Consider the following 23,751-nt stretch of genomic DNA (forward strand, 5'->3'; position numbering starts at 1 on the left):
TTTTGCTTACCAATACAGATATACTTCGCCTACTGCTCCACCTCTATATGTACCTCATTGGGGTACTAGGGATTAGTTCTCTCATATTGTTCTATAATTCGTTACCTGTCATTAAAGTACTATTTCATTTACGGACGATTTTCAGTTAGTGTCCATCTTGTCTGCCAAGTGTCCGTCTTCTCCGATAAATTTTATTATAAAAAGAGTCCTAGAATATCAATTTGTGGTGAGATAGCTGTACATTTTTTTGTGAAATTCACGAAAACAAAATAACGTTTACTTAAGGTGTCCGTCTTTACCACCCCTACATTTCCATTAGAATTATTGCCCACATTGATGTCATTACAGACTCATGTCATGTCGCCAAATTGAAGTAGAAGAGAGAATAAAAGGACAAACATCACGGTTCATGAACAGTAGAATCGTTCCCACGTCAATTTCAAGCCACTCTTTGTGATTGATTCACAGAATAAATTCCTGTTAACAATTAAGCAGCTCTGGCCACAGCGAAAAATGTCATGTAACCAAATTTCTAACACTTATTGAAATGTATTCTTTCCCACAGTAGTAATTAAGTACTCATGTTAGTCACAGCGATAAACTCAATTATTTACTCTCGGGTTTCTCGTACAATCAATTATGAAACTTGCACATCAATTTGTTTGTTGATTAAACAGAAAATCTAGTTCAAGCTCGCTGGCAGCTGTGGTCGTGTAGAGAATTGAGCACAACTACATTCACAAACCAGCCATGCGCATTCGTTACGATCCCCCGTTGTCCAATCACAGTGAAAGCGGGCGGAGCCAAGCACTGGCCGATTTTCCATTATTTACATTTCGCTCAGGTATGGGTGAACAAGAAACTCTTGTTTTGTTTGGCTTTGACTCACGAATGACTTTCTAATTAGATTGAGACGTGTGCAGGCGATAAAAGATGGGTCGAAGCGAGGTTTAGGTTGGGGGAGTATGATTATTGAGTGGTACTTTTGAAACCGAATAGTGGGGGCGCCGCCTGGGGGGATCCTAGCTGGGAAGCTGTTTTTCTTGTTTTCGCTCATGTTTTTCTGTCACGTCTTGTATGTTGTATGTTTTGTAGCATAAGGAAAATAAATGCAATGGCGAGGTGATGGTAACTGGGTTTGGTTGAACTTTGCAAACATAATCTTCTCTTTCGAAGTGGAGTGTGAGTTGTGTATTAAATTAGATCGTTTTCCATTGGATCATTAGAGGTTACGAAAAGATTTAATTTAATTTTCTATTGTATTGAGTAAGTCATGAAGCAACTTATACAAAGTTTTGATAACAAGAGCTGCTTATGAGATTTGATGAAAATTTCAACAATACTTAGTTTTTATCATATTTCGGACTTGAATATACTTTTGATAGCTTCTATCCCTGAGCTAGTCGGTGCGTTGTGTTGGATAAACGAAATACATTAATGCTTTTGACTCCGGACACTTTTTCACATCTTCTGCATGTTGAATTAATGTGACTGCTAGTTATTATTGTATCAATTTGATGTAGTATAATCTCTATTGATCCGCAGGGACCAACGTGAGCCAGACGAAAAGTTCATCTTTGGTCCCCTAGCTCGGTCAGGGCTTGACGTTTTAAATAAGCCGGAAGAACTAGTGTATACTCCACAGGAAGAGGCAGAGTTGTTTTATGAAGTATCGTAAATGATACACTGGGCGGTCTTACGGAAGTTGGCCGGAACCTGAACCATGGCCGATGAATAGATGAATATCGGCGTGTTATTTTACCTTTTCGTGGCTTTGGTGGTCGCCTGTTTCTCTATTTTGGCCATTCGCCCAAAAGTTTTCTATCGGGCGCAGCTGGGGAATGTTGAGAATGCTGGTGCTCTTCGCGACAATGTTTATCTCCAGCCGATCCATGCTCCAGTGATCATTTGGCATAATGGGCTGATCCCAGGTTCGGCATAAAGACCACATCAACTTGCCAACTCCGGCAAGCACTTCGTATTATATATCTCCCCGTTAACCATATGACTCGAAAGAAGAGCGGCTTGGACATTCCCTTCACGTCTGTCAGAGAAGGGCCTTCTTCGAGAACTTGATGTGAATGATATATTCGGAGTCATCGCTTACCTGGGAAACGTAAAGTACCCGGTCCCTTGCCATTCGTTGAATTCTAGCATTAAGTACGTCTCGTCTTTCATTATGAGTACGAAAAGAAGTTTTTCACTTCTTTCGCCGGCACCTCAAGCTACTCCTTCTGGGTGATTGCCTGCTGCTCAGATACGGCCGGTCTCGTCTGACGCTTCCACATAAAAATGTCCATTTTGGCCAGATTCTTCTCCACCGTTTGGCCGGTTGCTTCGATCTCCCGGCTTAAGGAGCGGCAAAGAGATGATAGTGTAAATACCAGATCGGCTATATCTGGCGGACACAAAGTGCCTCAGGATATCCAATTCCTTCACTGTGGGGTGGAGCTTGCAGTATGGAAAAATCATCATGTTGCTTGACAGTGCTGCTGCTGCGAATCAACAGCCTTCAATCATTTTTGTTGTAGACTTAATAAACGTAAGATTTAAAGAAAATTTGTTCCTATAAATTATCTTTCATCGCCATCCGAAATTAGTCCATTTTTTTGTGTCGATGAAAAATGAATTGGAATTTTCGAGAATTCCATTCGGTAATTTGAAGAAAATTGTAAAATTTAAATCGTGCTTGCCAGGCGTAAATGCTCTGATTGAGCGAGTGATTTTCGAGCGTAAACAAAATCTAAACCACCGAAAAATCACAACTGAGTGCCGGTACTCAGAAAGAAATAATACTGATCAGTTTAGACTCGCTAAACTATGGTTTATGTTCACATAACGTATATACATAACGTTTTGTTTTTTGTGTCCCGCGTTAGACCTCTGACCATCTGGTCACTTTAATGTAGTATCAAACATTATAGCTGGTTGTTGACAAAAAATGGCAAACATCAAAAAGCATTTTCAGAAGATGATTTTAAATCCGGACGGTGAATCAAAGTAAACGATGAAATTTCATATTGAAGGAGTTAATAAGAGTGTCCGGAATTCAAAACATGAAAAGAAGTGTCCGAATTTAAAACAACGGTACAATTTTGTACAATCCGTAAATAATCATTGAACATTATTTACAGAACTGCACCAATTATTTACATAAAAAGTGGATTTTGAATATATTGTGAATATTTAAGGTGATCAAATATAATTTGCAATATAATATAAACATATCTTTCTCAATTTCTATAAATTTTAGAGAATTTGCTGAAAATGCCGAAAGAAAAAGTGTATATGCGGAGGGAACAAGAACGATTTGAAGCTGTTGAGAATTGAAACTGCTCTTGTGGCAGTTCGGTTTAAGTCTGCTCAAACTGGAAAAAAACTTCCAGTGCGAAAGTTTTTTTTTATTCACATACATTTGTAGGTTAATCTTGTGTCGTCAGGAATTATGTCCGCAAATTTCTAGGAATGGTTTGCAGTGGCACTGTTCTCCTCTATCGGAATCCAATTGTCCGATGTCAGCTGAAGGTCTTCGGCATCCACAGCACTCGGTCACTTCTTTCCGTTGGATCCTCGCAAAAATTTTTGCTACCTTACGGATCTGTCTCCTTCATTTCACTCAACACTGCGGCGCTGTTCGACATAAAGTTTCGGATATGAAAGTCTTCTTGCTGGTGGATGTAGCCAATTTTCTGGGATACGTGCGCGGATGTTTCTTCGTTTTCGAAACTGTTGAGAACGATGATCCCGTGGAAAACGTTCTACAAACTCCTCACGTTCTTGTACACCGATGCTGGTGAACCTGGAAGGTTTCCAGAGGCTCTACTCTGTGTCTATATAAAACGTTGTGAGTGGCGATCCCGTAGCCTCACACATTATCATACCAGAGGCTCCGGTCGATTCCCGTTCTGGCCGGGGGATTTTCCATCAAAGAAATTTCATCCGACTTGCATTGTGGTCACGCGTAGTTTAGAGCTTGCCACTCCAGAATACATTCAAGGCGTGTTATTCGGCATAGAAATCTCAACTAAGTACTACTAAAAATGACGCAAGTAATACCTACGTTGAGAGAGCAAAAGTTCCACTGAGAACGTTAGTACCATCCAAGAAAAAAGAGTGGCGATACTGGTTCTGTATCGATATCTGATGGAACATTTTTTTGATATCTGCAGAAAATCCCACTCCGTACTGCCCGCGAGAACGTAAGTTGATTCGGGCCTTCATCTTCTTCTTCTTCTTCAATGGCACTAACGTTCCTAGAGGAACTTCGCCGTCTCAACGTAGTATTACTTGCGTCATTTTTATTAGTACTTAGTTGAGATTTCTATGCCAAATAACACGCCTTGAATGCATTCTGAGTGGCAAGCAAGCTGTGATCACAGTGCAAGTCGGAGGAAATTTCTTTGACGAAAAATTCCCCCGACCAGAACGGGAATCGCACCCGAACACCCGGCATGTTAGTTATGACGCTAACCACTCGGCCACGGGAGCACATTCGGGCCTTCATGCGGCACGTAATTTAGGGATATTCCATCTATTTGAGCCGCAAAGTCCCATATCAAACAAACTTTTCCTGACCTTCCTGGATTTGACACTGCATCCAGCGGCATATACGAAACACGCTTTAGATTTCCTCCTACTAACTCGTCTTCGGTTGCATGATGCGCATAACCTTTTACCTGGTAGGAAGCCATTTGCTTCTTCAAGTTGGCTGCTAGCTTGGGATCTCGAACCCTCCTGCGCTTCGGCCCGCGAAAAGCTTTACAGCTAGGCCGTAGCTATCCGGAAATTCTAGTAGTTTCTTCCATAATTCTCCTGGTACGTTTGTCCTCTCGGATTCCAGCGGTAGTGACGGTGAACCCTGCGTTCCGCAATGCCACATTGAGCTTGAGCTTGGGTAGACTGTACAATTCGTAGTTGCTCTCCGTGATTGAACTGAACTAACTACTCGTGCAATTTTCGGTGATTCGAGCTTTAAATGGCCAATAACGACGCAAGCCACGTCCTTACAGTCACTAGAAGAAGGGAAGGAATGTTAGTATGATATTCGCCGCCGGAAGGCCGGAAGGGTCGCCTCTATAGCGTGGTTCCCTAGAATTTATCATGGAAGGTATAGTTGTTAGTGGGGAGGATTAAGAATCAGTATTCACTGCGGTAAGTGATGTGATCATGTTAATGTGACGTTTTGGTAAATAAAATTATTCAAATAGGATTATTAGAAATTCAACAACCGGTATCTGCTCATAACTCAGTTGACAACGATCCCAATCGTGCCATGCGTCTGTCATTTAGTCGAAGCCGATTCTTGATTTAAGCACCAGTCCCAAAAAACAACCTTTCGTCCGGAATCGATGTCAACATCTAGTCCAGAGATCCTATGAGCCACTGGTTGCAGTACATCTTCTCAGAGGCTGCAGCTAGTTCTGTCTCTGTTAACATTTGTACGCAGGTAAATCGTAGAAGAAGTGATCCAATTGTTAGGTGGTCTTTGGTGAGATTAAAATCGATGTATATTGAAAAACAAATCTACATAAAGTTTTTCTAAGATTTAAAAAATCGAAAACAAAAAATCGATTTTCTAGATTCTCTCGAGTACAAAAGATCGATTCAAAAAATCGGAAATCAGAATGGAAGAGATCTTCTAAGAATCGATCTGAGATCGCACCATCCAAGCTTAAACCATCGGGGTTTTGGTTAAAGGAACAGAAGCTGGTTTCAATTGATGTTGATTGTAACTACTCCTAGGATCAATACGGTAGTTACTGCCATTACATTTCACTTCTTGAAAAATGTACTGGGATGTTCTCACCACTCGGCTGAATATCTTACAAATTCCACCTCATCAATTATGGAGTTGGCGGGCTTAATATATTCTGCTAACATCCGCTAACGATTCTCCTGTACACCCAGTTTTTTTTACGCCGAAGCCACAAATGGCTGCCACAATGGCGCTCACTTCTTTCATCTCTCTCTCTCACCCCTCGCCCGATATGCAAAAAAAAAACAATTATTTTGCGAAACAGTGTGTAGAAAATGATCGTTTTCGCACACTTCCCATCAAGTAATATCAACCAAACTCTAATCGATTACTCACAATATAATCAATTTTCATCTGCCGTCGAAATGCATCATGAAAAACGTCGGAAAACTTGAGCTAGGGCTTTGAAAGTTAAATTTTCATTTTTCAATTTTCCGCAATGGTTTTGTTTGGATTGGTGCAGGCATCGTTATTTTTTCGACACTGATGCCAGACAACATCATCGAAACAGCAATAAAAACCACTCAATAAAATGATATTTCTGAGTCATAGCGTTTCATGTCATGAAAATCAATAACATAAAATTGTGTTGATATCAATACAATTATTATTTTTACGTTTAATAGGTCTATAATGTAAGTTTTATCAACTTTAACATTGGTTAAGAAAATTGTATTGCAGAGCTCGGAACACTGCCACGGCTGCCTCTGCTGTCAAAAATAGCAATCGGAAAAGTATTACATTCAATCGAAATTCCTCGACCAACGAAGAGAAGGGTTAAAAGCTCTCCAACGAGAATATGTGAAAAAATACGACCAATGAAGAAAAATATTAAGGAATTATCAACATCGAGTTACTGTGCGGAAGAACTTGTTAATACCAAAACAGCCCCAATTCGCATGTGTTATAAATTTGCTCATGTTACGCTCGCGTATGATCAGAATTTTACTTCATATGGTCGGGGTTAAGTCAGAGGGGATCAAGTCGCAAAATTTAAAATTTCGAGTTATTGATTATATAATATTAGATTAAACATTTTGTAAGCTAAATTCCACATTTGTCAGATTTGGGAAATCACGCGTAAAGGGTGTGTCACATCAAATTGCATCACGGAAAAAACGCTGTAGAAATTTAATTTTTAGGAATTATATCTTCAGATTTCGCTTATAATCAGATAAGAGTGTATAGATCACGTTGGCCATCCTTCACTGTCAATTTTTTGTAAATTTGGAAAAATGTCGTCGAACGAAAAAGAGCGTCGTGAATTAATCCTGCGCACTCATTTCGAGAATCCGGAGTTGTCACATCGAGACATCGGTAAGATGCTGGGAATCGTCCAATCCACGGTCAGCAGAGTACTAGAACGATACTTCGAGAACCTAACCATCGACCGGAAGGTGAAGAACGGCAAAAATGGATGCTCCGTCAGTGAAAAAGATCACAAGCGCGTAGTTAAGCAGTTTAGACGTGATCCGAGAAGTTCGGTCCGGGATGTCGCCAATAAGCTGAATTTGTCAAGTTCATTCGTCCAGCGGACCAAGCAGCGGGAGGGCCTGCGTACATACAAGGTTCAGAAGGCTCCTAACCGCGACGAAAGTCAAAACATGGTGGGGAAGACGCGAGCCCGGAAGCTGTACACCGAAATGCTGACGAAGCCGCATTGCCTGGTAATGGACGACGAAAACTACGTCAAAGCGGACTTTCGTCAGCTGCCGGGCCTGTTGTTCTTCTCCGCAGAGGACAAATTCAGCGTTCCGGAGGAGATTCGCAAGCAGAAACTATCCAATATTGCCAAAAAGTACATGGTGTGGCAAGCGATCTGCTCTTGCGGAAAGCGGAGCGCCCACTTCGTGATGACCGGCACGGTAAACGGGCAGGTTTACCTTAAGGAGTGCCTACAGAAGCGCTTACTACCACTATTGAAGCAGCACGAGGGCCCGACCATCTTCTGGCCGGATCTCGCTTCGTGCCACTATTCAAAGGACGTGTTGGAGTGGTACGAAGCCAACGGGGTCACCTTCGTACCAAAGGAAATGAACCCGCCCAACGCGCCGGAGCTTCGCCCAATAGAGAAATATTGGGCGATTATGAAGCAGGCCCTCCGGAAGAACCCAAAAGTTGTCAAATCGGAGGCGGACTTCAAGAGAAAATGGATTTCTGTTCAAAAAAAACTACAACCTGACGTTGTACAGAACCTTATGGACGGGGTAAAGAGGAAGGTGCGAGCATACGGGCTTGGGCTCGAAGTATGAATAAAAAGAAAATGCCAAAAGTTGTTTAATAGTTTTTATTTTACTGTCTATAATTTTCAAAAGGATCGGTCTACTGGGCGAATTTCTACAGCGTTTTTTCCGTGATGCAATTTGATGTGACACACCCTTTAGACAGGAATAATTTTCATCGGAACACATCGTTCATACATTTTACTTCAGTATTGAATTGTTATTTTTTCAAATGTATTCTAAGACTCGTGGCAGTGAAGCGCCACACAGTTTGATAAGTGAATTGATTTATTTACGTACTAAAAACAAAACTGTGTGCTTTGCTCTTCTCTCACAAACACTATTACCCCATAAGAACACGTGGTTTCACCTATACTACTACAATGGCTTTGTTCCACCTTCACCTCAAGTCATATATTTGTGATAAAACTCAAGTAGTGTTCTACAATGAAATATTGTCTTCCCTCAAGCCAACTTCCTCCGTATTTCTCAGGGACGTTCTAGGACCACTTCTATTTTCTCTCTTTATCAACCATTTAAAATTGTAGTATACATATTTACCCTGATGACGTTCAAATTTATTGATGCAGTATTGATCGTTTCTATGAAGATCAACGAAGATCTGCATCGAATTTATTGCTGGTCTCAGGAACACCTTTTGCCCATAAATTCTTTTAAAACTAAAGCAAATCCTTACATAAACTAGGTATCAATAATGAACCAATCCGATTTTTCAACAAATTTAACAATCTAACAATCTTTAACAATCTTATTTCTACGTCTAATTTTAGTTGGGAATCACATATTAATTTTCAAGTTAGTAAAATTTTTGGTGTTCTTAAACAGTCACATTTAGTTACTAAACATTTAGACGTAAAAGTTAAACTCAAACTATTCAAAGCACTAATTTTTCCATATTTTATATTTGGTGGTTTTGTATATACCAATGCCACTTAACAATCAATAAACAAACTGAAAGTAGCTTTAAACTGTTGTATTAGGTATGCTTTCAATTTTCCAAGACTTCGAAGAAGCTCGCATTTACTAAAACAATTATTGAGGGGTCCATTCACCCAGTTCTATAAGTACAGAATTTGCTCTTTTTTATTCCGCTTAATAATACCAAAGGTACCCAATTATATTTTTACTGAATTGATTCATTTCCGTGGTACACGATTCAACCACTTTTTAATTTCATATCATTCGTCGTACTATTATAATCATTCGCTGTTCTCTAGAGGCATAGTTTTTTAGAATCAGTTACCAACTAATGTCAAAAATTGTTTATATAAGCAAAATTTTTAGATGGATTTACTTTTTCACCTAAACAGCATTAATTAGCTCGTTGCAAATTGAGAAACGAATACGTCGTAATTAAAAAAATGAATTAGTAGTTTTCAGATATTCTTTAACGTAGAACAAATTGTATCATTAAAAAAAATGGAGTTTCTCAAGTTACATGATTTATTGATACAATAAAATAAAATAAAATAAAATACAACATTGTCACCTTTGTGTCAGCCTCAGAAAGTGTTTCTGCTTGTTCAGAAGTGCCCCAGTTCTAAGTGATTTAAGCTTTAGGTTGCATTTGCCACCTAAATAGCCGAAGGAAAATACTTGTTAATTGAATGATAGAATGATAGAAAGCTAATTTTATACAACAACCAACAACCAATTATTGTCTGTGTATAAATTTATCAGCTTTGGAATTTCTCGCAACGGAATAATCGCCATTGATTAATTTCGTTCACACTCATTCATAAACAGCATGAAAAAGTTGACCACAAGTGATTGTGTGTGAGAGAGCGATTAGCAAGCAATAAACAAAACAAATAAATTAATGTTGTTTTTCCATCTCTGTCTCCCTTCCCCTCGAAGACGGATTCCTCTGGTCCAATGGTGCTTCGTTGATCCATAGGAGGAGGGATTTGGTCGCGCAACAAACACAATCGTATCGTATGACGATATACCGTACACGCGAGAGGGAAAAGTGAAAAACTAAAATTGACATAGTGTGTCCCCGGATGCTCAGTAAGACAGTGTCCCCCGGTCGATGAAGTCACGGTTTGTTGTATGTTGTGCGTGGCGGTTTATGAAATTGGTTTATGTGTAAAGAAAATCTCCAGAAACGGAAATGGATAAAGCAGTCGATCTAATTCAACCAGACGAACGATTAAAGCTCTCGAGGATACCTAGCTCATCGTTTTCAATTGAGAATTTAATCGCGACGGAACACAAGCAACGGGGTCAGTCTCCGTCGGTATCGGACCGTTCGCGAGTGGTCACTGGGGATCCTAGTCAATGCCTTGTTAATAGTTATAATGCAGCAATGCTATCCTTCACCAACTTTCCTCTGTACAATCCATGGGTCGGATATTTGTCTCAAACGGCAAATGAAAAACTATCGCAACTGTTTTCCAGTGCTACTAATAGTGACAAACGTGCCCATAAATCAGTATCAAGTGAACGAAGTGAACCCGGTGTGGGACCTGCCAATAGCAGTGAGGATGCTAGTCATAGTGGTGATAAACCGACGAAAGATGTGAATCCATCGAAAACGTATCCCGGATTGAACTACGGTTCCCCCCTTGGAGTGGCGGCTCAATATTTCGCCAATACCCGGCGATCCTTCTATACGACGGAACACAGTGAAAGTGGCACAAGTGGTGATAAGATAAATCATGCCTATGACAATCCAACCAGTGGTACCGCTAGTAGAATATTCCTCAGAAATTTCAGCAACGACCTCGCTGCGACTGCCCGAACCAGTATGGAAATGCATGATGCTGATTCAAGGCATTCCTATTTGAACATTGATCGTGATGAGGATGATCATCCGGGAGATCTGGGCACGGAGAGTAACGACGACGGCTCATTCAGTGACGATATCAGTTTGTCACAATCACCAACCGGGTGTGGGAAAAACGTCGGTAAGAATAAAGAGTCGTAATATTCTGTTCATTAATTGCAGTGAAATTGATTATTTGTCACTTCATTGGGATATTTGTGCTTTGCGAGTGTTTCCAAACCTTTTCCCAAACGAAAGCTACAAGGACAAAATAACAAAATAACGATTTAGTCAATTCGCGTAACGGTTGTTTCTTGGAATACCATTTTTACAGAACTACATTTACTGCATGCCGACGTGCTGATTCGACTCATGCTATGAGAATTTGAAACTATTTTCACTGTTCTTAGGTGTGTTGCCAAAATAAGCAACAATCTTACACCCTGAAATAGAGTTCACTTTTTTGTGAGGAAAAACATGGCCGCTTCATATAATGTACAGTCCTTATTGTTGTTTTTTTTAAATATAAATTGGTCTTTGGAGACAAAGCATTTTCCATAAGTTGACAGATTTCTTTTACTGTGCTGTGCTGAGAAACACCCCTTGAATGTATTTTGGAGTGGCACGCTCTAGAATACGCGTGAAATGAAAAATGAAAAATCTCCCGGTCAGGACGGGAATCGAACCCGAACTCCTAGCATGATTATGTGTGACGCTAACCACTCGGCCACGGGAGCACAGTCTACAATCACATTACATCATCTAAAAAAACGGTATTCTAGTGAATACTACGTAAACGTAGGTAATTAGTAGACCATTTTCCACTTTCAGTATCGTTGATTTATTTTTTAGAAGAACAAAAAAAACAAAAAAAAAACAGTGGAAGTTTTTAGGGTATGACATGAAAAATCCACTTCATGGTTTATTTAAATAATAATAAATAATAATGAAAACAAATAATTAACAGTCAATATGAATCCCTTTGGTCTCGATAACCAACTGACAACGCTTTGGCATACTCTTTACGAGGTTCCGGAGGTGTTGGGGGTTCAGCTCGTCCTAAGTCTTTATCAACGCAGCAAATGGTTTTGCTTGATCGTAACATCACTTTTGTCCATCTTTTTTTTTTGTCCAAAATCATCCATAAATTCTCAATAGAATTCAAGTCGGGGCTTTGGGATGACCACAATATTGATTTGATCCGGGTCGTCCGGAAGAATGCTGCCGTTTTCTTCGCAGTATGCTTCGGGTTTGGGAGAAGGTGTAGTGCAATTTTCAGCATGGATTCTTCCAGATTCTCGCACAAAACGGCTATGTAACCATCGGCAGTCATAATATCGTTGATCTGCCTTGCGTTTCTCACCCCAGCCCAGCCCATGATGCTTCCACCACCGTGCTTCATAAGGAGTGTACCGAAAAGTAGTGTTAAGCTTTCAAACATCAAAATAAAACAGAAAACGTTCAGAAAATGTTTCCAAAGTGAATTTTATTAAAGATTGTTAATTTTACATAGCAATGAAATGAAAAAATCAAGCTTATTGTTGATTTCAAAAAAAAATTATCGAACCTTAGATTTAACTCCACTCATCAAAATCTGCACAGTATTCTTTGTGCACTTTCTGGACGCTGCAAACCAATTCTTCTTGAACTCTGACATATTTTTGACACTGTACCTTCCTTCTTGAACTTGGCTTTGACAACTGCCCAGTAACGTTCAATTGACGGCAGCTGGGCACAGTTAGGTGGGTTGAGGTATTTTCCGACGAATATGATGTTGTTTTCCTTAAACCATTGTAGAGTGGATTTGGCATAATGTGCCGATTCCAAATCCGGCCAGAAGAGGAACCTCGTGCTTTCTATAAAGTGGAAGCAATCTCTTCTTCAAGTATTCTTTCACATAAGTTTGAGCATTTATAGTGCCACACGTGCAAATGGCTTGGCAAATGGCGAATTTTTCCATCGCAATAGTCGTACCGGCAAATGGTACATTCTCTCCAATCGATCTGGTATAAAATTGAGATCCCGGCTGCGTACTGGAATCTTCTTTGACGTATGTTTCGTCATCCATGAGAATGCACAGGTTGGGATTATTCAAAATACGCTCATATAGATTTCGAGCTCGTGTTTTAGCGCGATCTTGCTGCTCCGGTGTTTGTTTGGCCACTTTTTGCTTTTTATAGGTCTTTAGACCATGTCTCTGTCTAATCCGCTGAATCATCCCAACACTGGTTTTGAAGTTCTTGGTCAAATCACAAATAGATGCAGACCTGTTCTTCTGAATATAATTTACAATTTTCCGGTCCAATTCGGGATTACTTGGTCCGGGTTTTCGTCCACTTCTGCTGAGATCTCATTACCGAACTTTGCGACTTTTTGGACAAACTTTGAATTTTTTTGCTATTCTGTGGTATGTAACACCCTTTTCGGTGCACCAATTGTGCAGAATTTTCTTTTTAGTTTCCAAATCAATCCGTAACATTTCGAAAACAACTTTATGACCGCGATTATATTACTTGTATTTTGATTTTTGACACGTAAACAAAGCGTGCTCTGATTACACGCCAAAAAAAAGTTCACCGTTTGTGTTAAATGTTTAAGATTACTTTTCGATACTTAGTCGGTTGTAGATGCCGGTCTCGAAGCTCTCGTCGCTCTTCCGTCACACTCAGAGTCCCCTTTTGTTGTTAAACAGCTCGAACATTGTCTTCTCCGACCGAATAACGTACTCTCAGAACTCCAGCCGCTTGTTGACATGGTCATTCGCAAGCTGAAGCCGTTTTTTGTTGGTGCTCCTGATGATCGATCGCTTTTTGGCGAAGTAGCTCTTCAGGTCCCGATTGGAAAGGTCTAGATCTAACCTTTTCTTTAATCGCCTGAATGGTCATTCGTGGATTTTTCTTTACATCCCGGACGATAAGCGTCTCTGTTCTTGCATCAGTGTCTCGTTTCGGACCTCTTCCCGGTCGATCGGCCACCATGCCGAGCATCTGGTGCCTCCGCATAACCTGCTGGACCACTTACCTCATGCTTCCCAGCAATGTTTCGTTGAGACTCCTCACTCTAGAAGTCACTTTCCACCCATTTTCTGGAAGCTTTCTCAGCGTCAAAACGCACCAAAAGTTAACTAAACAGCTACGAAAATTATGTTTGTGTCAGATGTAACCAGGGGTGCATCGATGAACAAAACTCGGCAGAACAAATTTACGCAAGTGGATTTTTTATGCCATACTCTTCGAGTACCCATTTAGGAACAAAAGTAATTTTTTGTTTTTCTTAAAAATCAATCAAAGACACTGAAATGGCGAAACGTTAAAATAAATGATTTTGGTTTGTCCAGTCGAAAATATGATCATGGTTTGTCCACTTTTTTTAATGCTCTAATTTAGCACACCTTTGTCAAATCAGGTATTCGAATGTTTCAAAACTTATAAATAAAATTGTCTTTTTCATGATTTACAGTAGTTTTATAGTATATTTTTATGGATTCACATGTTTTAAAGGATTATAAAATACACCTTCTATTGGTGTCAATGCGCCCCTATTTGAACTAACTTTTAATCAATCACCAGATGATTATTTGGCACGTATTCAGACCTTTTTTGGATTATAACACTTACAAATATTGTAAACATCATGCTTGCACACCATTTGTATCAGATTTACATAGCTAAACCATGTAATTAACGCATTTAGATGACCTCAATTAAGATCATGAGTTGTCCAATTCACTTATGTTGTTTTGTCCACATGATTTCTATGGCAACCACTAGACGCGCTGCAGTTTGTTTATTGTGTCCTTCGCGCATAGCAGAAATAAAGTTTCTCTGCGTTGAGTTTGTTGAGGTGAACACTTTTAAAATGCCCAAGAAAAGGCAATATTCTGAAGAAAGCCTAAATTATGAATGGATCAATATGATGACAGTAAACTCAAACAATGATAAATGCAACATCTACATGAAAATCCGATTTTTTCATTAAAAAATGGTGATTTCTAAAACCGGACAAACCATGATCAGAGGTGGTCAAACCATGATCATAATTTCTCTTTGTGGAAAATAGTTAAAAAACATAAAAATTTGAATAATTTCTACGCCTTATGGTAGTATTAGCAACTAGGAACTTGGGGCTTTTCAACAAACCCAAACTCGTATCGATTATATGTGATTTTCATAAAGAAAAATCGATTCGCATTTACTAGTTGCGTGAAAACACCGTAAATCGGACAAACCAAGATCATTTACCCTACCTTCTTCTACGTAGTATTGACTGGAATACCGAAATGTTTGTCATATCGAAAGGGTTTGAATATTGGAACACTTTGATTTCAAATTTTTGTTTGTGCCCATCACTGTTATGTATTTCCTGAACCGCTACGATGTATGGCTTCCTCGGAATTTGACAAATATACATTCACCTCTGGGACTCGATTCAAAATCGGAATCGTGACAGGTAATGAAAAGTGGATTATTTACAACAGTATTGAGAGAAACAAAAAAATCATGAGGAAAACAATCAAGCCAGGAAAGTTATGAACCATCATTAGCTACCCTCAGAGTCAATCTTCACCCGAGTCATGCTTTGTGTCTTGTGGAATTGGAAAATAGTTTTGTTGTATGAGCTTTTGAAAAGTAGCTAGTCGATGAATTAACTGCTCGCAACTGGTCGAATCCAGGACAAAGACCCACTCTAGTTTTAACTTTACGCCAAATATTAAATTAAATAAGAACAGATTTTGATTTCATGATTGATGTGTTTTGAAAATCTCCAATCATACCTTAACCTTCTCTATAGTGCCAGTTGTATGCATATGAAAGCAGATATTTTAAAAACACGTTTTTTAGTTGAAAAGTCATTTGTTGTCTAGTCATCTAGCAAATGCTTCCGTGGCCGAGTGGCCTTAAGGCGGATTACTGGTTTTGTGGTGTAAATAAAAAATCAGTGACTTTAAAAAAATGCTGTTATGTTTTTCGATTTTCTCATCAAAATTATGATCTACTATAGTTTTTTCACGCAAGTCAAAAATTTGGGTTTTAGAGAGTTAAGTTAGCCGAAATAAATACGAGAAGCGTATGCATCGGACAGAAAGGTTCTCCGGTTTATTTGGTGGAACTTGAAAAGAATAATTTATTATGACTGGCAAACACTAAATTCAGATCTTTACTGTCGATAACTGAGACGTTTGAAGCTAGCGATTGACCAGAAACGACCAAAATTGGCCAACAGAAGAGGTTTTGTTTTGCATCGGGCAACGCAAAGCCACACACGCCTGTAGTGACATACCAGAAATTCTGGGAGCTTGGTTGGGGAATTTTAATACATCCAATGTATCGTTTGGTGCCAGATTACCACCCTTTTCTCGCATTGCAAATCTACCTAAGTGATAAGAAATAGGGATCACGAGAAGATTGTAGAAATCTATCGCATTCTTTTATCTTTGCTCCGAAGCTAGAATTGTAGTTTCAAACATTGAAAATTGTTATGTTCTGTATGATTACATCCTAGTTATTTTTTGTACTCAAATAAAAACTAAATACATTTTATATTTCATTCTCTAAAAGAAGAAGAAAAACCCATTTTTCCTGACCCTGCCATTATGGATATTTGATTTGGAAGTATTGAACACTTTCATAATCTTCGAATATTTTTAGACATAAAACCTATCATAAATCTATCAAAAAAGCACATTGAATGAAAAAAAAGTCCTCCTTTTGTGGAATATTGAATGGAGCATTCTCTTCGGTGCCCTATAGAGCATGCAGAATAAATGCTTGAACATAATATTAGGTAAACTCAAGTCTTACGAACCAGTCTACGTGTGAAAGTCTTTCGAATAAAGGCAATAAGTCTACAAGACATTCCACCAACTTTCGTACACATTTTGGTACTCCTCCCCCATTCATATCGTAGTATAAAATAAAATTTGGATTACTAACGTAGACGGTGCCGCCTCGTTTCGTCCTTTATACTATAACTGTTGTATCCGATGTTTCGTAGCTATTCAGCATCGTGATGATCCTCTTATGTTTCCTCGATAATTATACTAAGAACCGTTATTCATTATTCATAGAAGCACCATATTAACTCGTGAACAGGTTCACCAGACATGAGGATTCGTTAAGAAAAAGTCTAATTTGATACATGTCTGAATAGAGTATAAGATTCGTATGATTCCTTGCTGTGGTGGCTGAGAGCAGACAAACGACCAGAACGGTAAAAAAGGTATGGTGGCTGAGAGCAGACAAGCCATCGCAAAGAGTTGATTGGCAGGTTCCCGATGTCAATTATATTCATTGGAACAACAGGGTTCCAATATTAATGCCTGGGAAAACGCCAACATTTATTGGATAAAGAGGGTATTTGGCATTATTCAATGTTACATATTGTTGTCTGTCAGAGAGACAACTATGTACAAAATCGTTTACTTCAAATATAATACATATGCAGTCGTTTTAGTGAACTATTACGATAAATGGTTACAAATGCTGTTGCGACGAGTTTTATGAGTCTCAAACTACTTTTTTGTAGCTCATAAATCTATTCATAACGGCTCAAAACTAAAATACATAAAGTAAAGGATACTCAACTCAAATAGGTGTTGATGGCATTAGGAGACATTCATATTGAAGAAAAGAATATGGATATTTGTACTGAAATGGCAACCGAAAAGCTCCTCGGAATGTATTGATGTACACGAAGTGATGTTTTCACTTTCCGACTTCCTGCAAGGCACGACATGATGCTACTCCCTGGATGTAGAATTCCTACAAAAAAGAAGTTTTGAAAACGCTAATGACCATCTACGATCCCATCGGCCCCATAGCGTATTTCCTGATGTTTCTTGAAATACTCATGCAGGAAATATGGCGATCCGGGACCGGCTGGGATGATAGCATAACGCCAGAACTGCATAAGAAATGGAAAACTTGGCTGAGATTCCTGCCCATGGTCAAATCTGTTCGTTTTCACGATCCTACCGCCAGCTTACCACAATTCAAAATACAAACATCTAGCTCCATGTTTTCGTAGATGCAAGCGAGAATGGCATCTCAGCAGTGGCTTACTTTAGGTTTAATCAAAATGATATCGTAGAGTGTGTGCTAGTGGGATCCAAGACACTTGTATCGTCTCTTAAATACTTGTCCATCCCACGTCTGGAATTACTAGTAACAGTAGTTGGAGCACGGCTTTCGAATAGCATCATCAACTCACATAAGATGGAAATCTCAGAGCGATATTTTCGCGAGACGTTATATGTTGGCTTTGATCTGACCATAGGCGTTATAGCCTATTTGTTGCAATCAGGATAGGCGAGTTACTTAAGTGCACTTCGATGAATAACTGGAGATGGATTTAAACGAAATTAAATGTGGCTGATGAAGGTACGAAATGGCCAAAATTTCCATCGTTTTCTCCATCTAATCGATGGCTCCGTGGTCCAGAATTTCTATGGCTGCCCGAAAACGAATGGCCCCAAGAAAAAAGAGACAGAGAGACGACGACTGAAGAACTACGTTCGAGTGTTTTGCATCATACACTTCATGAGCCGTTGATAATGCGCATATGCAACTTCTCCAAATGGAAGTTTTACTCAGTGTTGTTGCATATGTTCTTCGTTTCGTATTAAACATTCTTCTGAAAAGGCAGCGTAAATCAATAATCATCGGACCACTTACACAAGTCGAGTTTCAAGAAGCAGAACGTTTCCTATACCGACAGCTTCAACTGCAAACATATCCTGAGGAAGTGAAGCTATTGCAAAATCCCTAGACAAGTATCTACTCCTTAAAACAAATAATTTATATAAACTTAGTCCAGCTGTAGACAAACACGTTGTTCTTCACATGTGAGGTCGTATTGATGCCTGTGTCTACGCTTCCGACTGTTGCTAGCAACCAATTTTGCCCCCGAAATAAGATCATGTGACAGACTTATTGATAGCTTACTACCACCAGAAATACCAACATATCAACCATGAAAGCGCTATGAACGAATATAAACAGAAATTTTACATTCCGCAACTTAGATCAGCATACAATCGTGTGCGTCATAATTGTCAACGATGCAAAATTCGTCGAGCAAACCCTCAACCACCCATCATAGGGAATCTTCCAACCGCTGATCTTGCAACATTTACTCGTCCGTTTTCTTACACTGAAATTGACTATTTCGGACCCATCATGGTGGAAGTTGGACGAAGAGTGGAGATTCGCTGGGGAGTATTATTGACCTGCTTACCAATCCGTGCGATTCACATCGAGGCCGCACATTCTTGAACAACTGACTCGTGTACTCTCGCATTGGGGAATTTTATTGCACGTAGAGGTTGTGCCATTATAATCGTGAGCGATCGTGGTACAATTGGTAATTCGCTATACGCGAATTACGTGCGGTCATACAACAACTTAGTCAAGAGCGGATGATGGAGTATTTTGAGGGTCCGGACACTAATTGTACCTCTAATCCGCAAGCTTCATTGTACTTTGGAGTTTGTTGGGAAAGGATGATCCAGTCGGTAAAAAAGGTGTTGCACCAGATGAAGTTTCCTCGACATCCTACTGATGAGATCTTGCAAAATATGATGTTAGAAGTGGAAATGATGATTAATTCACGTCCACTCACTCATGTACCGTTAGATGATGAATCCTGATTTCCATTGACTCCTACCCACTTTTTAATGGGCTCGTCTAATGGTAGTAAGCCGTTGACTCCCTTTGACGACAGTTCATCGATGCTGAAAAATCCTGGAAGGTGTCACAAGTTCATGCCAACGAATTCTGGAAGAAGTAGATTTCTGAATATCTTCCAACATTGACACGATGAACGAAATGGTTCCAGTCGATAAAACCCATCGAGAAGGGAGACATCGTATTAATAGTAGACAGTAATCTCCCTCGAAGTTTTTGGCCCAAGGGTCGGGTCGTGGATGTGATGTTTTCCAAAGATGCTCAGGTTCGTCGAGCAGCCCTTCAAACTTCACATGGAATATTTGAGAAACCAGCTGTGAATCGCTGTATCAGATGTCGGTTCGAACATAAGTAAACCGAACGAGTTTCGACATACCGTGACAAACATATGATTCACAAACAATGGTTGCAATCTGGGTCATGCGGATAGAATCAAATTGGTTGTCAAAAAAAAACCAATAGAAATGTCAAAAGAGATCCAATAATCAGGAGGGAAGAAAAATGTTACTTTTCTTATAATAACCCACCACTTATAGAAAGTATTGGTATTAGAGGTAATAACACAGGCAGATACTGAAATGTCAGAATTATTGACTTCAAAACAAATATAAACTTGATTATAATTCAAATTTACTTCTCGCCAAATGTTAGGTGTTTATTATTCTGAACGATAGAATTATATTATTTAAACTTTTTTCATTCATTTAAACAACTAAAAAATACGAATTAAACTAACTACAACATTTATTTCAATTCTGGTTCGGTCAAAATGGTAAATAAACCGTGTCACGAAAACGTTTGCTCCTTTCATTAGAGAAACATCTCACAGCATGCACAGCATTTTTATCAACTCACATGAATAGTTTCTCCTTCCACTACTCTTTTATTCACGTTATTATTATTTTTTTTCAATACTCTTGATAATTTAGAGTTAGCTCTTCGAAATGATGAAACATTCCCGGGAGTGTTCGTTGTTATGGTTCATACTTGACTATGACTTCACATAAGTCAACCCAAAAGTGCAGTGAATAATGAAAAACAATTCTGCGATATGCACTGCTCACATCCCACAGCAGTAAGTGCTCCCAAGGAGAGCCGAAGCGTGTCAATTACGATTAATCTTCATAAACTTCCCGTTCGTGGGCACATCAAATTAATTTGCACAGGAAAAACGCATAATTTCCGTCCTATTATTGTCACTTACCTCCCCACTTGATGTTTATCTTCTTTAAATCCGTTTAGCTACCGAACTGATTTTCTCCCTACTTAATTCAATTGACTCGATAAATGCCGCACAAACAATCATCGGCCTAACGGCGGCGTCCTGGCAGGCATGCCACCGCAGTGCCACTAGGGAACAGCAAACAGCAGCAGTTTTAGCATTTTCCACAGGAAGCAGAGGGCGGTCGGACGGTCGTTTCAAGCGTGGCTTCGTGTAATGCTTTTTTAGCTCATCATTCATCGCTCTGAATTAGCAGCCAAAACAGCGTGGCATTATGATATGCTGTTGGCTTAGTCACATCATCATGATCCTCATCATCGTTTTGCTGGGATTTCATTCTATTGTCGTGAATTAACAACAGGGGGAGAGGGGACGACACGCATCGAAAGGATGAGCGTGACGTCGTTTTGCTTTAAGTGCGTTATGAATAATTCACGCAGTTCTTGCCAAAAGTGGGGAAATGTGTGCGTGGAATTCGAATCCGTATAACGGTTATGAGGTGTGTGTGTGTATTTTTCGAATCAAATGGATCAGAAAAGTTGATCTATTAGTTAGGCAGCTAATTGTAAATCGGATAAATACACCTCGCATTTTGACCCAATTACTCAATGATTGACTGACGCAATTGTTTTTCTTACAAAATTTCTTTCGCAGAACTAGACGAATCAGATTCCGAGCTCTGTTCCGACGACGAAGGAAGCTCGTTGCATAATTCATCTCATTCCAAGACAGCGAATGGAACAGCTAGCGCCTGCGGGGCTGATAACAGCTCAAAGTCACGCCGAAGACGAACGGCCTTTACATCGGAACAGCTGTTGGAGCTGGAACGGGAGTTCCATGCGAAGAAATACTTGAGCCTTACGGAGCGTAGTCAGATTGCCACCAGTTTGAAGCTGAGCGAGGTTCAGGTGAGCGGTTTCACATTGTTAAGATAAGATCAATTGACACCAATCTATTGAACTTTTGCACAGGTGAAAATATGGTTCCAAAATCGAAGAGCCAAATGGAAACGGGTAAAAGCCGGTCTCAACTCACACGGGTTGACAAACCGGGGAGCAGCTTCAAACGCTAGCAACACCAAAATTGTAGTTCCCATCCCGGTGCACGTGAACCGATTTGCGATCAGATCCCAACACCAACAGATGGAAAAAATGAATCTGGTAGGACCAAAGGCGGAACTTCGGAAAGACTTGGGCTTAGAAGCGAGTAGTTTCGAACGGTTCGGTTTGAACAAGTTAACACCGAAGCCAGGTGGAAGCTTCTGAGATCGTTTCAGGAATAGTGCGGAACAGAGCGAACGAATTGTGTGATTATTATAGATGTAAGGATAACGATGTGTAGGGTATATCAAATGCAATGTTTTGAAACAACAAATGTAATTTCCTCATTATTCGCTCATCAGCTGCGAGTGGAATTAGGGTCAATTAGTGCGGATTTATTTTCAAATCGTTCCATGAGGGTTAACTAGTCGGGGGACAATAATGGGAGATGTACTTCAATTAAAGTTAATTTTGAATTCGAAATCACTCGCTGTTAACAACAACGTGCACAGCAAGTTGTACAGATGTATAGTTACAAATGAAAAGCAACTTAATATAAAAACTATTTTAGGTATGTTTATAGAAGGCGGCAATAAGAGGCGACCAGTAAAAGCGGAAAGCTACACTCTGACTAATAAAGCACTTCCGATCGTAATTGCAGTTTGTTTTTATTAATTCATATGAGTAGATTGGAGAAAAAACCAGAAGTAGAATAATTATTCTCTAATTTGGTTGAATTGAGTAATTTAAAACAATTTGTTCGCAATGCCTGGTTCATAATCAGCTGTGTTCATCTCGGGAAAAACTGTGTTTAACTTCGTGTATAAAAAGGATAAGATTCATTCCTAAAATTTTAAGGCATCGATGGGATATTGCAATCGATCAAACATTTAAACACTCGAGTATTATGATCGTTGCGATATGAAATTGATTGATTGAATGTATTCTTTGAACAACTCTTTGAAACAAAAAAAAATCCGATAACGGAAAGAACGCATGTGTCCTTACGTTGTTTATTATTTTCAAACAATTAGAAAAAGACAGATTAGTGGCATTTAAATCCCCCTCAATCCTCTCTCAGCTCGACACCACCAATGTGGCAGCAGCACAGTTGCATTTGGCTCAAATACTGTCGGTACAATATGAGCGTAAAATACCGCGTTTGCGGAGGGTGCGCCCATACCAACTGAAACTGCACAATCTGTTTCTCTAGGACGAAAAAGCAAAGGACGACGTCAATAGTGTGAGCCCCGAAAACGAGGGGCGGACACGTTCGTTTGTTTGCGAGCCTTTCGATTAAACTTCTGGCAGCATAAACGAGGCCGAAATGGAAATGGGCGTGAGACACCTGGTTATGAACCGGTGCGAGCGGCACAAAAGTCATACCGAGATTTATTTCCCGACGTCGCTTCGTTTCCTTTTTCATTGTTAATCAATAAATGGCGTGGAGAGAAACGGGACGCTGCTGGCGCTTGGGAACAGGGAATTTCCCGCATCAACAATTTGGCGCGTGAAATTAGCCACTTAGTGACGGTGTTAATTTCTGTTGACTTTACCCTGACTATTATCGGTTACCATTTAAACCTTCTCTACTCCTTAGTGCGTGAAGCAGATTTCAGCATCGGGCGTAGGTTATTGTCGTGGAAACATTTTTCTTCCCTCAAGGGTTGGAACGAATCGCAATTGCTGTGACAGACGTCTCGAGTGGTAATTATTGGCAATTGTCACTAATTTGTAGTTGTTCGGGAGACGTTTCACTCGTTTGTAATAGTACTTTCGGAGTGTGTAAGTCACCATTTCGACCGTTACTATCGCAGACAAACAATGGCGTTAGATGAACTATAGTAATGAATCCACATCCAATATATCTTGGATTGATGAGAACGTAAAAAAATCAGATGGGTCGTTTGCGGCAACTGAGCTGTATATTTGACACTCATATAGGTCATTTTATACATATTGTTTGTACATTAATCATTTTGACTTCCCAAGGGCGTATGACGCGTTCACAATTTACATAACGCGCTAAGAAGAGAGGAG

At 39.6% G+C, this 23,751-nt stretch overlaps 1 protein-coding gene across 1 annotated transcript; it reads left to right on the forward strand.

Moving 5' to 3' along the window:
• The first annotated feature begins 135 nt into the window (after positions 1–135).
• On the forward strand, positions 136–22,366 carry LOC129770933 (homeobox protein unplugged). The gene is made up of 4 exons (XM_055774133.1): positions 136–226; positions 9,856–10,907; positions 21,326–21,579; positions 21,643–22,366. The coding sequence occupies exons 2-4, from the start codon at positions 10,112–10,114 to the stop codon at positions 21,934–21,936; spliced, it is 1,344 nt and encodes a 447-aa protein (XP_055630108.1). The 5' UTR covers positions 136–226; positions 9,856–10,111; the 3' UTR covers positions 21,937–22,366.
• The last annotated feature ends 1,385 nt before the right edge of the window (positions 22,367–23,751 follow it).

Source organism: Toxorhynchites rutilus, chromosome 2 (genome assembly GCF_029784135.1).
Source record: "Toxorhynchites rutilus septentrionalis strain SRP chromosome 2, ASM2978413v1, whole genome shotgun sequence".
NCBI classification, from domain to species: domain Eukaryota; kingdom Metazoa; phylum Arthropoda; class Insecta; order Diptera; family Culicidae; genus Toxorhynchites; species Toxorhynchites rutilus.